This window comes from Carassius auratus, chromosome 2 (assembly GCF_003368295.1).
Source record: "Carassius auratus strain Wakin chromosome 2, ASM336829v1, whole genome shotgun sequence".
In the NCBI taxonomy this organism is placed as follows: domain Eukaryota; kingdom Metazoa; phylum Chordata; class Actinopteri; order Cypriniformes; family Cyprinidae; genus Carassius; species Carassius auratus.
Genome location: NC_039244.1, coordinates 23926262 through 23942383, shown reverse-complemented (window position 1 = coordinate 23942383; position 16122 = coordinate 23926262). Strand labels below are relative to the sequence as shown.

At 38.2% G+C, this 16122-nt stretch overlaps 1 protein-coding gene across 1 annotated transcript in view; it reads right to left on the bottom strand.

The window, feature by feature from the left end:
- Nucleotides 1-4647: 4647 nt before the first annotated feature.
- LOC113037755 (tenascin-R) overlaps nucleotides 4648-16122 on the bottom strand; it is a 36874-nt gene continuing 25399 nt past the window's right edge. Inside the window, exons 16-19 of the mRNA XM_026195109.1 lie at nucleotides 11405-11501; nucleotides 7666-7827; nucleotides 7381-7544; nucleotides 4648-5539 (exon numbers count right to left, since the gene is read on the bottom strand). Coding sequence (XP_026050894.1) covers nucleotides 5423-5539; nucleotides 7381-7544; nucleotides 7666-7827; nucleotides 11405-11501 — 540 coding nt within the window. The 3' untranslated portion in view covers nucleotides 4648-5422. The remainder of the gene's footprint in view (nucleotides 5540-7380; nucleotides 7545-7665; nucleotides 7828-11404; nucleotides 11502-16122) is intronic.

The following is a 16122-nucleotide window of genomic DNA, read 5'->3' as shown; positions in this document are numbered from 1 at the left end:
TAGTTTACGTTATTTATTGCTGCATACAATTGAATTAAAATAGAAGTTTAATTTCATAAAGAACAAGTTGGTTTCAAGATGCACCTACATTTTTTTCATTTTGTGTTTTTCAGTTGACTAAAAGACCCTATATTTTTCATCAGAGGAATTCTTTAAAAATGTAAAAAAAATCTTGTCTTGATGTCTCATGTCTCTTGCGATAAGTGTCTTGTTATGTTATGTTTCTTTAAATTACGTACACAAATATAGATTATATTTAATGTTTAAGATGATTGGGGGTCAACCAGCATACACAATGTGCAATGAAGGCGTCTCGTTAGACTAAGTGATGCAAAAGTGTGTTGCAAAAAAAAAAAAAAAAGAAAAAGAAAAAGTTTTTGACCCCTACACCCTTGATCCCTTCGAAACTCTCACTCCAGTGGGTAAACCCTTTGAAGGGATTAGGGCACAGGGATGAGCCCTTCAGAATGTAACACAGGGTAAAACAGTTTGTCTGGAGCCCAAACACAGACAAGTGGAATGATAACATTTGAGGGGCATAACTAACTGTCATATAATCAATATTACAGGGATGTATGTTAACAAAACTGTTCATTCATCAAGCTTTTATTCAGCAACATAACCTGCAATGGTGCTTAAATAAATAAATCACTTCACATTCAAATTTTTATTTTGAATATTTTATTAATGTGTAGAAAATGTATTAAAAAAAGGAACTATACAGCACATTTTAAGTTAAACTAGAGCTAATTTGATCTGTTACAATAATATCCAAGGTTATCTGACAATGTGGTTAGTGAGTTCGGTACAAATGTCTCAAAGATGTTTTTTTTTGCACACACCTGCTTCATTAGTGTTCATGCTAAACACATTTCCCAAGAGCCATAGAGGTAAAGGACGAGCAGTAAAGCATTTTTACTGCCCTACAAGATCCTCTAAGGTACAAAAAGTATGGGATTTTTACAATATCATAATGAAATTAAATAAATGTATATGAGAGTGGTAAAATGACCTAGTTTCCTGCATACCACAGAGTTAGAGCTCCAAGTGTTGCGTGTAACGTGTTTTCCTATGGTGAATGTTGAGCCATAAGTGGTTTGGTGGATGGGAGGCATGAAGAATGAAAGGGACTTGAAGTAGCCCCACCATATGCTGAGTCATTGAATAATGAAGGAAACTGCTGTCTCTCTGTTGAGAAGCTGTCTCAATCAGTCAACACAACACTGAAGTCTCTATTCCTCTTTCAGAAATAACTACAGAAGGGCTGCTTTTTTTGTGAACCTAGAAACAATTAGTTTTCTGACGGAAATGGTTAGAAAACACAAGGAGGAACACATATTTCCATCCATGTTCTCTACAGAACAGTAACTGGAGAAAATCGTGCCTTCTGGTGCAAGCAAAATGTAAGTATTTTTTCAGTGTTAAATGCAATTAGCTTGAGCTGATTAAGAATTTACTTGGTTTCTAGTTCCCATCCCAGCTGTTGCCAAACTCTCTAATCTTCACCCCTCAAAAAAAGAAAAAAAAGAAGAAAAAAGAAAAGAAAAACATAGAACCAAAGGAAAAGGGTAGAAACTCTTTGAAGACATCATAGTTCCGTCTCTCAGAAAAGGCTCATTAGGAGATTTGCGAAACCAGTGTTGTAAGAGAAGCAGAACACCAGAGAACTGCAGAATATTTATCTACGGCCTTACACAATAGGGCACAGCATACAGATATAATACATTTGAATATTTATATAATGTATGATATAATGAAGTTTTAATTTGATTTAATCTATTTAAGACTTTGCCATGATTTTGGTGTTTGGGAACACTTGCTGATATTTTCTTTGGTAAACATAACATTTAATGTTACTGACATCCAAAAGGATTCCTCTTCAGCAACTCGAGCTTCGTCGAGGACACTTTGGGGAATGCCTCAAGCGTGACGTATCTGAATAACGTGTGTAATCAGTCCAATGGATGGTCGAGACGTCATAGGTGGGTGACATCAGAGACCAGGAAGCATAAAAACATGAGCGGCGAAGCCGGCAGCCAGCCTTCTGTTTTCAGCAATCGTCTGTGTGTGTATCAGTTGATATCTGTTTGTGAGTCTCATTTAGTGTCGTTTGTCCACTGATAAACTCCATTGTCAAAGCTTCAATCAAGACTCCTCTTTGAGGAGGGAGCCTTCATTGGCGTTTCTCGCAGTTTCTCGCCGATGTGGCGTGGTGGTTGTGCTTGCGGGTTTCGCTTTCGGATCCGCTGGAAGGAATGTATCTTCTTCCTTAACCACCAGATCCGGCGCCCGCTCTCGGGGGTTTGGAAGCCCGCGTTTGCAGTACTTTCTCCAAGGTGAGATAGTGCGACATGCTGCCTGTCTTTCTCTAAAGAGATTGATGTGGAAGGCATCGATGAGCTCGCCAGTTGCACAAGCATCAGTTGCACAAGCACCAGTTACACAAGCACCAGTTACACAAGCATATTATGCCTAATATTATAATAAGCAGCATTAGTGAGGAGTGGAGCTCACACAGTCGGCTCTCGGGGGGCTGACTGTGCTTTTCTCGCTGTAAAGCGCTCCACTCTAGCCGGACACGTTCCGAGGGGTGTTTCCGTGTATGCGATCTTGCTGTTGCAGTCGCGCTGCTACTGAGGCACGAATGAACACGTGAATTACATTATTTAGTTTTGATGTGAGTTTTTCTACACCAGACCATTCTGACTCGTCTCGTTGTTGACTACATTTAATTCTGTGGAATAAAATAACATTTATCTGACTATGTGAAGTTAGATGTAATTTCTTGTGTGAGAACACGTGTTCAGCTCTATTCCTCTGAGGAGGTTGAGGCAGTCAGGGGCTGCTGGGCGGAGCAGTCCCAACTGTGTTCCAGCCCCTCGGGCCAAGGGTGTCACTTTTGTACTCCGCAGATGCTAGAGTCAGAGTGGCGCTCTCAGGCTAAAGGCTTCTAGTGGAAAGCAGTTCGGCACACCGTCATTTTCGCTGGATAGCCTTCGCCATGACGTCTTGACGCCTAAGGCCTAGGACCTTTTTAAGGGCCAACTCCCTCTGGGGAAGAGCGGTGTACACCGCATTACACAGTGCCTGTCTCTCCTCAGTGCCTTTAGGAGACGGTTCTGCCAACGCTGCCGGTGTTCCAGGGTGTAGCGATCTCCGGCGAGGAGTTCTGCGCTCACGCCATTTTTACAAACTAGCGTACCAGATCCTTGTGTGGTCCCAGGGTGAACTCCTCTCACTGAAAGCAGTCCACATTCCTGGGCATCTTAATATGGGAGCAGACATCCTGTTAAGGGCAGGGACTGAAGCCCGGGGAATGGCGGCTTCACACCGAGGTGATGAAGCAAAGTTGGAGAGGTTGGCCAGACTCGGGTGGATCTGTTTGGGACTCCAGAGACATCGGACTGTCCCCTCTGGCTTCCTTTGACTCATCCAGCTCCACTGGGGCTGGACGCCATGGTACAGACGTGGCCGAGGCTTTAAACTTTACATTTTTCCCCGATTGATAGATAGATTTGAAAGGCTGGCGGCTTGGGCATTCTCGTTCCCCATAGCGTCCTTGACGCAGCACCAGCACGCCTAAGTTTACATATGTAACCCGGGTTCCTTGAAGGATCGAGACGCTGCGTCGCAGTGCCACACTTCCAGGCATCTCTGGCTGGCGCTTGCTTCATCCTTTGAGGCTGGATGCTGGCTTTGCCACTTGTGCTTTTATGCTTCCTGGTTTCTGACATCATCTGCCTATGACGTTATTCAGAGATGTCACGCTGTAGGAATTCCCCAAAGCATCCTCGATGCAGCATCTCATTCCTTCGGGGAACCAGGGTTACATACGTAACCGTAGACGTTCTTCAAAGTTTTCCTAAAAACAGCAAACAGGTTTGCTTAGTTTTGCCTTAAGCTGAAATGCAGATCTTTAAAGTGTTTTAATTGAATTTCAGAGTATCTGTATTATGTATTAAATTGTTGAAAATAAACTAACATGTAATATTTTACTGTTTCAGTACTTTTAACAAATACACAGAAAACAACATATTTCAACAACATCTTCAGTGTTGCCAGGAGTTAATTAGACAATGAGAAAGTAAAATGTTATAAGAGAAAGAATTATCTTGCTGAGGTAAGAGTTACATTGCATGAGGAAGGTTTAGAAAAATATGACAGGGTTGTATTCCTTTCCAAACCTTTCAATCACTGAACAAAATACACTGAAGCCATGTTAAACTACAGAACAAAATAATATATTCTTGTCAGGTGCAAAAAAGGTAAAAGAAGAAAGTTCTAAGTTGCACAGAGTTGCACTGCTTATGTGTCCTACTGTGTGTACATCACTGTTTTTCAGGAGGTGTCGGTCCAGCTTCATTTTAGAATGACTATAGATGAAAGGAACAGAAGGTCTATGAAAAGAACCCTTTAAATGGTCTTCAATCTGCTTGCACCTCTGCAGTGTAAAACATAGACTGCAATTCTCCTGCACTCACCTATGAATTGCTATTAATATAGAGGATTTACCAAGAAACAGATGGACACCATTATTCTTTCAAGTCTATAGGAACAAAAACACTAAAAAACATGGAGTATGAGACATTTATGTAAAAATTCTCCATGTTAATTTTTTCCATATGTACATATCAGGGCTCTCATTACATTTTATACCTTAAAAAACTGATGTGGGATGATTTAAAAGTATTACTAATCAGCAAATACGGGGCACATTATGGGACTGAAAATCGTGTGATTATTCCTTTTTTTTTTTTTTTTTAGATCAATCTGTTTTGACCCCAGATACTGAAAAAATCTTTGGTTTCCGAGGTTTCAAAAATAATAATCACAACATTTTGTGTTTTTGTCTCATCTTTTCCAGAAAACCCTGCATTTGCTGCAATGCTGCAACAGTACAATGGCCGACTGTTAATGCAAGTTTAAATAGGAGATGAAAATACAAACACTAAAACAAATATTGTTGGCTTCAGGGTGCAGTAAATGAAAAATATAACACTGTAATGGGACACATGAACATGAATCAAAACTGACCAAAAATCATTCAGTTACTTTTTTTTTTTTAAAGGTATTTCTCATCATTTATAAAAATATAAGCATCTCATTTTAACGGGCATTCATTTTCTTCTAAAATCATTAATCTCAAAGGGAGAACTGATCTCTTTTCTTCACAATGATGAGGTTCTTTCCACATGCCTCATACTGCACATGTGCTAAAAATACCAAAGCCTACCTAGTCTTTAATCTCCCAGACCTTAACAAAAAGCATTACACATAAGAAAGTCACCGAACCTCAAGGTTAACAATTTACATCAGACATTCGTCAAAGAGATTTTGTCATTCAAAGATTTAAATAAGTTACATCGCTCCTTCTGTCCTCCTTGCCCTGTCTAAAAATAGAAACCGCTAGTAGGAGGGTAGATTAATGGGTGGACCTCCTCCGCTTGCCACTGATGCTGCGGTAGTTGAAAGGTCTCATCTTCATCTCCACAAAAGGGATGGAAAACTCATGGCCTTTCCAGTGGTACCAGTTTATACCCTGCCGAAGTCAAAAACATAATGTCAATCCACAAACAGTCTAACTATGTTTAACAGTTTAACGATGATCTCATTAGCATTTGTACTTGTAGGTATAGAAAGATTTTCCGGTTCTACCACAGAGAGCCTACATTGTTAAATGTGTGGTGATGTGAGCTACCATTTTTTGGAGGGACAGATATTATAGTATGCTCTATGGATATAAAAGGAGACTTGGCGCTGTTGTGGCACATGTGGTTACTTTGTATTTGATAGGCAAAATGAATCCCCTAGTTATGATTTGGTAAAGTGTGCATGTGTATAATGTCATATGAGTGATGTGGTTTAATGTTTGTATATTAAAGAGACCAGTCCTGTATTTTATTGTATGCTGTTTTTGAATAAATTGTGTGAAACCTTCCATTATTGTTTGATACCTGTCTCAGCCACAATGTATGTGTTTTGGGTACTTTTTGTACTTGTGGGTCCCCAGTCTATTTCTGGGGTTGCATAGTCTAATATTTAGTGCCAAAATTGGCATAGGTTCTAGTCCTTGAGATAGGTGGGCCACATATCAGTATTAAAATGTATTAGCATCTTAAATGTAAACCCTTTTAGGTTCATACAACTTAAGAAGCATACAAATGTTTACGATTATTTGCTTTTTATTTTATTTGCGCTTAATTGGCGATATTAAAATAAAAATACAACACTGAAAAAATTAAAATAACTTGTTTTAAACGCTATATTTATTTAGAGATTTAACAATGTTATTAAATTATTAGTGTTACTAAAGATTTTATTTAAAATTGAGTGAGATGAAATCAAGCAAACCAATATCTAAAACATTTAATTTCTAAACTGAAGAAACAGTTTTTCAGTATTGTGCAACCTTATTAAATCCATTGGTTAATTTTATGGACTTTTTATTAAATTAAGTTAAAGTCTTGTTATGGAATGGTACAATGAAACCATTTTGTCAATTTCAGTTTTGCCAGAAAAGCTTATCGGTTATAATAAGCTACACCAACAGAAATGAAAGAAGACAGTGAGAAAACAGGACATGACACTATGCCATTGAGCAAGGACGGATGTACAATATTTATACCATTGGCATTAGTTCTCAGTAAACTTCGAAATGCTTTTGCAAATTTCCTGTCTTTTCAACACCTGCCCTTGCAAACAAAACCACAAACATTGAGTCACAAAGCAGAAGGCCCTTTAGATGTTCTGTAAGCTAAAATCACTTAATTAAAATTGTTATCAAGGTAATGAGTTCCTATATGATTTTTCATGTGTAGGCAGTTTGTGTCTCCTTGTAATTCTTTATACTATATAGACGGTGGAAACAACCAGTGTATTAAGGTGGTAAGGTCACATTAGCAAAATTTCAGGAACAAACAAGGTCAGTTGTCTATCAATAAATTAAATTTATGCATTTAGCAGACACTTTTATCAAAAGAGACTTACGGTGCATTCAGGCTAACATTTTGTATCTAACATGTTCCCTGGCAATCAAACCCACAACCTTGCACTGCTAATGCAATGCTCTACCACTTGAGCCACAGGAACACTATCATCAATAGTGTAGCAATCTTTGAAGCAAAGCTCACACAGAAGCCACTTTCAAACCAAGCAGCTTTGTGTGGGTCAACATGGTGAATCTGCACGACCATCTTGAACTTGTGGCGCGATCTGCATGGGAAATCCTTCACCCTCACTTGATATTCACAGTCTCTAAGATTCCTATTGGATTTTGCTTGCCAGAATTGGCAGAACATCAATAAATGTGACTGAACTGTAAGGCTAATTATGTGGATATACCAAACATTTCAATCCAGTGCTTAAGACTACCTGGCTTACCTGACTATGTCTCGACTCGCCGTATTTGCCGTTAAGGTTGGCTCGATGACAGTTTTTGTACCACCAGGCTCCCTTGTAGGACATTGCACAGTTGGTGACGGCGATATCATTGTCCTTGTCCTTAGTAGAGAACGGTCTGCTCTGGTGGTAGCTTAGAGAGTCACCTGAAGCAAAACATGAACATAATTACAACTAATAGGCTTAAATATCCAAAAACAACCTGAAGAGATCATCTCTGGGGTGTTTTAAATGGTTAAATTAAACAAAAACAAGTTATTTCCACACCTGCAGTGCCATTATACTCTCCTATCCTCAGTTTGTAGAGGCTCTTGGAATCTCCGATGGAAAACCTGTCATAGTTGGCATATACAGACTCCTGGCCATCTTTCATGTCAATGCGGAGCTCGTAACGACCTTGAGCTGCAATCTTCATAATGCTGTCCAAGCCTGCATGGAAAAAAATGGGGGAATAAATTAAAACATCCATCTCACCCCTGTGTTCTAGCCCCTTAACATGTGAAAATGTTGTCTTCAAATATGGTCCACACTGATAAGAGCCCGTAATTTCATATAAAAGTGTTGGCTCCTGTTTGGTGGTCCATCTCACTTTTTTCTGACTCTTATATGTTGTGCAGATAAGGAGCAAAAGACTGTAGATAAACAATCTGTTTATTGAAGATAATCACATTTTCTGACTGTGCAGTGGAGAAATGTCCTGTCTGGCTAAAGACACAATCACTTTTTAATAGCGTAGATGACTCCTGATAATAGAACTTCATCCATTTCGTGAGTATCTACAAGGATGTGCCGTAACTCTGAACTGTAACTAAGCCCTTAAACTCACTTCAGGACTTAATGCCACAGAATGAACCTAGGAATCAGAAAGGTGATGAACTGTAACGGTGAGGGGAAGAGATCTGAATTACCAGACATGGCAAAAGAGCATCTTTAAAGGTGGCCAATGTTGTAATGAGATTAGTAAAAAAAATAAAAAATAAAAAAATACACTCATTAAATCGCAGCATGCACACTATTTTTTAGTGACCCAATCAGTACAATCTCAGCAAGAGACGGTGTTTTTACTTGATTAAAATCAGCCAGGCATCACACGACATGGTAGCTAAATTATTATAGAATCATATCACTTTTATTACCATTTTACTGCACTTTAACAGCACACTGCACATTTTTATTATCCTACTAGGACTGTTTTAAGCATTAACCTAACAAAATCAGTGTTTGTTTATATATATTGAATATATATTGAAATCTCCTAGAACAGACTAGTGGAGTCTATTACTTTTCAGAATGACTTTGTGCCTTCTTCCATAACACTATATCTCCATAGTATCATACTATCTGCATGGTTGAACTCCAGCCCCATTACCTAAATACACCATTCAGGAGAAACTGAATGTCATGACCAAGTGAGGGATGATAAAGAAAGCCTAAGGACCATTGCAGAAGTGAGAAGCACCATGGGAAAGCAGACTTACTCTCTACTTTGAATGTTTGAATGGAGTAGGGCAACAAATTTAGTGTCTGCCAGGTTGTGTGATTGATTGAACAGACAGTGTTTGTGGGGGATGTAGGTCATGTAAGATTTTTTTTTTTTAAACGAATGAAATGTCTAGCACGATTACAAAAACAGCTTCACATTACAAAACATAAGTTGTGATACCATAAACGACCATAAACCAGCTGCAGTTAGATCATGTTTCTACCAAACACAAGCAGAGTGTCACACTGGGGTAAAACTAAATATATAACAGAAGCACTCATCTGTGTATTTTCAGCTCTGGTTTTTTAAAATCACACTGTGGTATTACAGAGCTACAGCAGAAGCTACAGGAGCTACTGACCACACAGCCCTTCTAATTTTTTATTTTTTTTATCACGGTAAGAAGGCATACTAGTGATTATTTACCACAACTTCTCCTCCAACATTAGTCATAAAGTGATCTCATTGTTGAAGTTATATGAAGATGCTCTTCAAGTGAACCGGTGCAGAATTGCTGCAGACAGTATTTACTTTCTGTTCATGAGCTGAAATGTTTCAAATGAGCTCCTTCTACACTAAATATAGTTATATCAGGACCACTATAGTCAAAATGATTGACACATTGCATACAGTTCGGATTGGCGGTATGGTTCTGTTCTAAGAACACCCCCAAACTACAAAGTGATGGCAAATTTGAAAGGAGAAGCATGTCCTTCCAAAACAGCAGAGGCTGGAGCAGCTTGCATCTAATAAGAGGAGAGTAACAACAGAAGGGTATGCTCTTCTTTAATAAGCGTCTGAGAAGAGCAGCATGCCCCTTTAATGCAGTAACTGAAAATATCAAGCAACAAGCATATGGTCAGTACCAGAAGTTTAAGCAACAAGCATGTTGCCCTTACTCGGATGGCGTTTAAGCATTTGAATAAAAACCTTTAGCAGTGAAATGTACATAGTGTGTGTTAAGTAACAAGAATATTACAATACACTAGATAGCTTTAGACAATAATAATGTTGCCGACTTAAACACAGCGTGCTGGCAATAATAGTTGTGTAAGCTTAAAGAAACTTTAACTCCTTAAGTAGATTAGCCTTAAGGAGCAAGCATGTTTCATAAATCAGATCAGCTTTATAAAAAAAGCCTCTGCTGTGGTAAGTTTAACTGGGTACCAGTGTGTCAAAATTCAACCTATTTGCAGGGGCATATTCTAGAAGTGAAGGGGACAGAAATGTCAAATGGAATAGCACTTTATTTATTTATTTAGTCTAACTGACAGGCTTTAGTTCTTTCATATCTTTTACTTTTAATTTGATAAGAAATCAAATACATGGCTTGGCGATTACCAATGATTTGTGTTATTAATTAAATGCATAATATTTTTCCTATATTTTTCTTAATTTCTGTTTTATGGTTTGCTTATACAGTACAATTGAATTTTCTGCCAACAAACCTAATGGCAGAAAGCAGATCTGGTGTAAACTGTTGTTGATCCAGTCACATTAGCACAAATTCAGTGATGGTTTACAGGCAAAGAGTCCATGTCAATGATTTATCGCTGCCAGAAGCAGCCTCGCTCAGATCACTTCCAATCTCACCTCACATATCAATCAACATGGCAAATTCATGTTCAAGTTCACAAACTAGAATCTGGTGAGAAACCGGCTGGGGAACAAACTCCTCTCGCAAAATTCCTGATTGTATGCTTCCTACAGTAAGCTATGCTTGATTCATATATATTATCCATGTATAAATGTCCGCAGAGGCTTAATTTGTAGTGTTTACTTTTTATCTGTAATTGTGGTAATGCTTTGAAATCCACGAAGAGCACAAATGCTATTTTTTCCCAGATTTTTAATGAATATAATTATAGCTTTCTATTAAGATTTATGCATCAGGGATAAAAAGGAAAAGGGTCTCTTTTGTTTTCCATCAAATTGGATTCTGATGAAAATAATTACCGGATCATTTAAATAGAATCTGAAAGCTCAGGCACCATGACAGACTGAGGGGTCCTGGAAGCACAGAGCCCATGCAAACACAAGATACCACATGAGGGAGGGCACATGGAAAATTTCAAAGGATGGTGATTTGATGCAGCCTCTCATAGCGCTAGAGGAACTTGTGTTATTTTCATCTTTATTCAGAGCAGCACCACACTGTCTCTCATTTGAAAGTGTGATTCATATAATTCAAAGTAAATAGGTGAGTTATACAGTGTCCCTGAAGCAAGGAAGGGTTAAGTACTATGATAAAAATATAGGCGGCTTCCCAAAATGCCTATCTAATATTTAAATAAAGAAACCTTATCATTGCTAGTCAAGGTCACACATCAATTTCATGACTTAAGCTTAAACAAAACTCAGACATTTGTGAGAAAGTGCTGACCAAATTTAGATCAGCCTGAAGAGATTAATGGGGCTTTTAATGACTATATTTTATAATGGGTCATCATGTAGCAGCTTTTTTCCTCAGACAGCTCTAACTGCTCTGTCTATAATTCAAGTGTATTTTTCACGTCTTCTCACCGAGCCAGAATTCATCCTCCAGGTTGCCAAAGCCGATCTTGTAGTCACTCCACTTCCTGGAGAAATCAGTTAAACCGTTCTGACGTCGCTGGAACACCTTAAACACAATTAGCAGATGTACAGCTGCTGCACTCTGTGTCAATTAAATATAATGCATTTAGGGCAATATGGAGCACATGAATGGCAATATATCCCAACAGTGTAATTTAACTTTGGGATGATGACATCTGCAAAAGAGGCAGCTGTGTCCATGGCTGTAGCAAGGTGAATGCGAGGCCCTATGCGAAGTTGACGTGTGAGGCCCTCTGCAATTGTGTGTGTGTGTGTGTGGGAGGGGTGGGGGGGTGCTTTAGTAATGAATGCAACTTTAACACATTGTAAGATCTCCTACATAATAAAGTTAATAATAATAATAATAATAATAATAATAATAAAGCCATTAATTGATGAAATGATTAAAAGTGATTTAAGGGAATAAGTAAATAAGAATGCTAAAATAAATTCTAGGTTTTAGTTATATATGAAGCAGTAATCAATTTACACTATTTGAAAATAATATTTTATTTGAAAATGTGTACATTCACTCTTTTTAGTACAGTCACGTTCATTTATTATTTACATGAATCATGATTGTGTATTTGCAATTCAAAATGGTGAAATTTCATAAAAAGTTTAGTAGTTTGCATTACTAGATATTTCATTACTGTTGGTCGCTGAACATTTCTATCGTAAATAAATTCTATCGTTATTTTTTTATATACAGTACTACTTACATCTTACCTGACAGTGACAGTTAGTCTTCTTTGATTTGATTGGCCATTTCAATCATTTTGACATTGACACATTCTGCTGGACCACTGAGGCAGACAGCTTAAAAGTTTATCTTTTCAAACTTTTTGTCAACCTAACCACAAACAGCTTTACTTATTTGTATTACTTATTCTATAACCAGAGTCTTAAACTGTCAGCTGTGACTATTTTAGTCTTTCGAAGGACAAAATGGTGTAAAAACAGTAATAAAAATGAGACATAAACGACATAAATTGCGAGGTCACACTTGGCACAGCCCTTGCAATGATACTGGATGTGTTGACATTCATGACCAGTAAAGCGCCTCTTGAAAAGACCAGAATGGGCAATCGCCACAATACATTGTGTTTCAAATACTGGTCGCTGGTGTGGGATGCAGGCAGGGTCCAAAATGTACACTTGTAAGATGCCAAAGGCAATAATAGCTTTTTGCCATTTGGTTGCTAACTTTATTAGAAAAGATATTATTACATGTTTTAATTTGAATGGTAAAATCAATAGTCTGACTTTTGCTGATGTAATTAATGTACAGTGGGTATAGAAAATAACCCAACCCCACCCCAATAATCTAATTTTGTTTGCTGCCTGAAATGAAGATGGACACAGTTTTTGTTTTTATCCAGCTGTATTTTTTCAGTGCAACTTATAACATCCAAGTTTGAGCACACAGTGGTTAGAGGAGAAAAGGGTGAATGTCCTTGCATGGCCCAGTCAGAGCCCAGACTTAAAGCTCATTGAAAACCTGTGGAATCATTTGAAGACTGTAGTCCACAAACCCTCACCATCAAATTTAACTGAACTTGAGCATTTCTGCAAATAAGAATGGACAAATATGGCAAAGTCTAGATGTGCAAAGTTTGTTGAAACAGACAGATCCCAACAGACTAAAGACTGTAATTAAAGCAAAAGGTGGTTCAACAAAATACTGACACTAGGGGGTGATCCTTTTTCAAACTCAGTGATTCTGTTTTTTTATTTGTATATATACAGTCAGGTCCATAAATATTGGGACATCGACACAATTCTAATCTTTTTGGCTCTATTCACCTCCACAATGAATTTGAAATGAAACGAACAAGATGTGCTTTAACTGCAGACTTTCAGCTTTAATTTGAGGGTATTTACATCCAAATCAGGTGAACGGTGTAGGAATTACAACAGTTTGTATATGTACATCCCACTTTTTAAGGGACCAAAAGTAATGGGACAGATTAACAATCATAAATCAAACTTTCATTTTTTTAATACTTGGTTGCAAATCCTTTGCAGTCAATTACAGCCTGAAGTCTGGAGATCAATTAGACATCAGCGTACGCTGGGTTTCATCCCTGATGATGCTTTGCCAGGCCTCTACTGCAACTGTCTTCAGTTCCTGCTTGTTCTTGGGGCATTTTCCCTTCAGTTTTGTCTTCAGCAAGTGAAATGCATGCTCAATCGGATTTAGGTCAGGTGATTGACTTGGCCATTGCATAACATTCCACTTCTTTCCCTTAAAAATCTCTTTGGTTGCTTTCCAAACACCAAACTACCCGGAAGACCATGCAAAACAACTGTGGTGGATGATCGAAGAATTCTTTCCCTGGTGAAGAAAACCCCCTTCACAACAGTTGGCCAGATCAAGAACACTCTCCAAGAGGTAGGTGTATGTGTGTGTCAAAGTCAACAATCAAGAGAAGACTTCACCAGAGTGAATACAGAGGGTTCACCACAAGATGTAAACCACTGGTGAGTCTCTAAAACAGGAAGGCCAGATTAGAGTTTGCCAAACAACATCTAAATAGCCTTCACAGTTCTGGAACAACATCCTATGGACAGATGAGACAAAGATCAACTTGTACCAGAGTGATGGAAAGAGAAGAGCATGGAGAAGGAAAGGAACTGCTCATGATCCAAAGCATACCACCTCATCAGTGAAGCATGGTGGTGGTAGTGTCATGGCGTGGGCATGTATGGCTGCCAATGGAACTGGTTATCTTGTATTTATTGATGATGTGGCTGCTGACAAAAGCATTAGGATGAATTCTGAAGTGTTTCGGGCAATATTATCTGCTCATATTCAGCCAAATGCTTCAGAAATCATTGGTCAGCGCTTCACAGTGCAGATGGACAATGACCCGAAGCATACTGCGAAAGCAACCAAAGAGATTTTTAAGGGAAAGAAGTGGAATGTTATGCAATGGCCAAGTCAATCACCTGACCTAAATCCGATTGAGCATGCATTTCACTTGCTGAAGACAAAACTGAAGGGAAAATGCCCCAAGAACAAGCAGGAACTGAAGACAGTTGCAGTAGAGGCCTGGCAAAGCATCATCAGGGATGAAACCCAGCGTACGCTGATGTCTAATTGATCTCCAGACTTCAGGCTGTAATTGACTGCAAAGGATTTGCAACCAAGTATTAAAAAATGAAAGTTTGATTTATGATTGAAATTAAGTTAAGAAATTCTCAAGAAATTAACTCGTAGTCTTGAACGCAAATGGAGAAAAACTAACTTAGAAGTTTTTAGAACTGCATGGAAAAACAGTATGTCCAGCTATAGACAGGCTCTAAAAACTGCTAGGGCAGAGCATATACACAAACTCATTGAAAATAACCAAAACAATCCAAGGTTTTTATTTAGCACAGTGGCTAAGTTAACAAATTACCAGACGCCACCGGATTCAAATATTCCACCAACGTTAAATAGTAATGACTTTATGAATTTCTTCACTGATAAAATAGATAACATTAGAAATACAATAGCGAATGTAGATTCTACAGCGTCTAACACTTCAGTTTCATCCATCGCACCCAAAGATACACTGCAGTGCTTTACAACCATAGGACAGGAAGAGCTAAATAAACTTATCACTGTATCTAAACCAACAACATGTTTATTAGATCCTGTACCCTCTAAATTACTGAAAGAGCTGTTACCTGTAGCCGAAGAACCGCTTCTCAATATCATAAACTCGTCGTTAACTTTAGGAAACGTCCCAAAACCATTCAAGCTGGCGGTTATCAAGCCTCTTATTAAGAAACCAAAACTAGATCCTAGTGTACTGGCAAATTATAGGCCTATTTCAAATCTTCCATTTATGTCTAAAATTTTAGAGAAAGTTGTGTCTGCTCAATTGAGCACCTTCCTGCATAAAAATGATCTGTATGAAGAATTTCAGTCAGGTTTCAGGCCCCACCATAGCACAGAAACTGCACTTGTTAAAATTACAAATGACCTGCTCCTTGCGTCAGACCAAGGCTGCATCTCATTTCTAGTCTTACTTGATCTTAGTGCTGCGTTCGACACCATAGATCATGACATACTCATAGATCGGTTACAAAACTATACAGGTATTCAAGGGCAGGCTCTAAGATGGTTTAGATCCTACCTGTCCGATCGCTACCATTTTGTTTACTTAAATGGGGAGTCATCTCATTTATCATCAGTAAAATATGGAGTGCCACAAGGATCCGTCCTAGGTCCCCTTCTATTTTCAATATATATGTTGCCCCTTGGTAATATTATTAGAAAATACGGAATTAGCTTCCACTGTTATGCTGATGATACTCAGCTATATATCTCAACGAGACCAGATGAAACTTCCCAATTATCTAAGCTAACAGAGTGTGTTAAAAATGTAAAAGATTGGATGACACACAATTTTCTCCAATTAAATTCGGATAAGACAGAGATACTAATTATTGGACCAAAAAACACTACACAGAATCTTGTAGATTACAATCTGCAACTAGACGGATATACTGTTACTTCCTCTACAGTCAGAAATCTGGGTGTTATATTAGACAGCAATTTGTCTTTTGAAAATCATATTTCCAATGTTACAAAAACTGCATTCTTCCATCTTAGAAACATTGCCAAGCTACGAAACATGTTATCTGTTTCTCATGCAGAAAAGCTAGTTCATGCA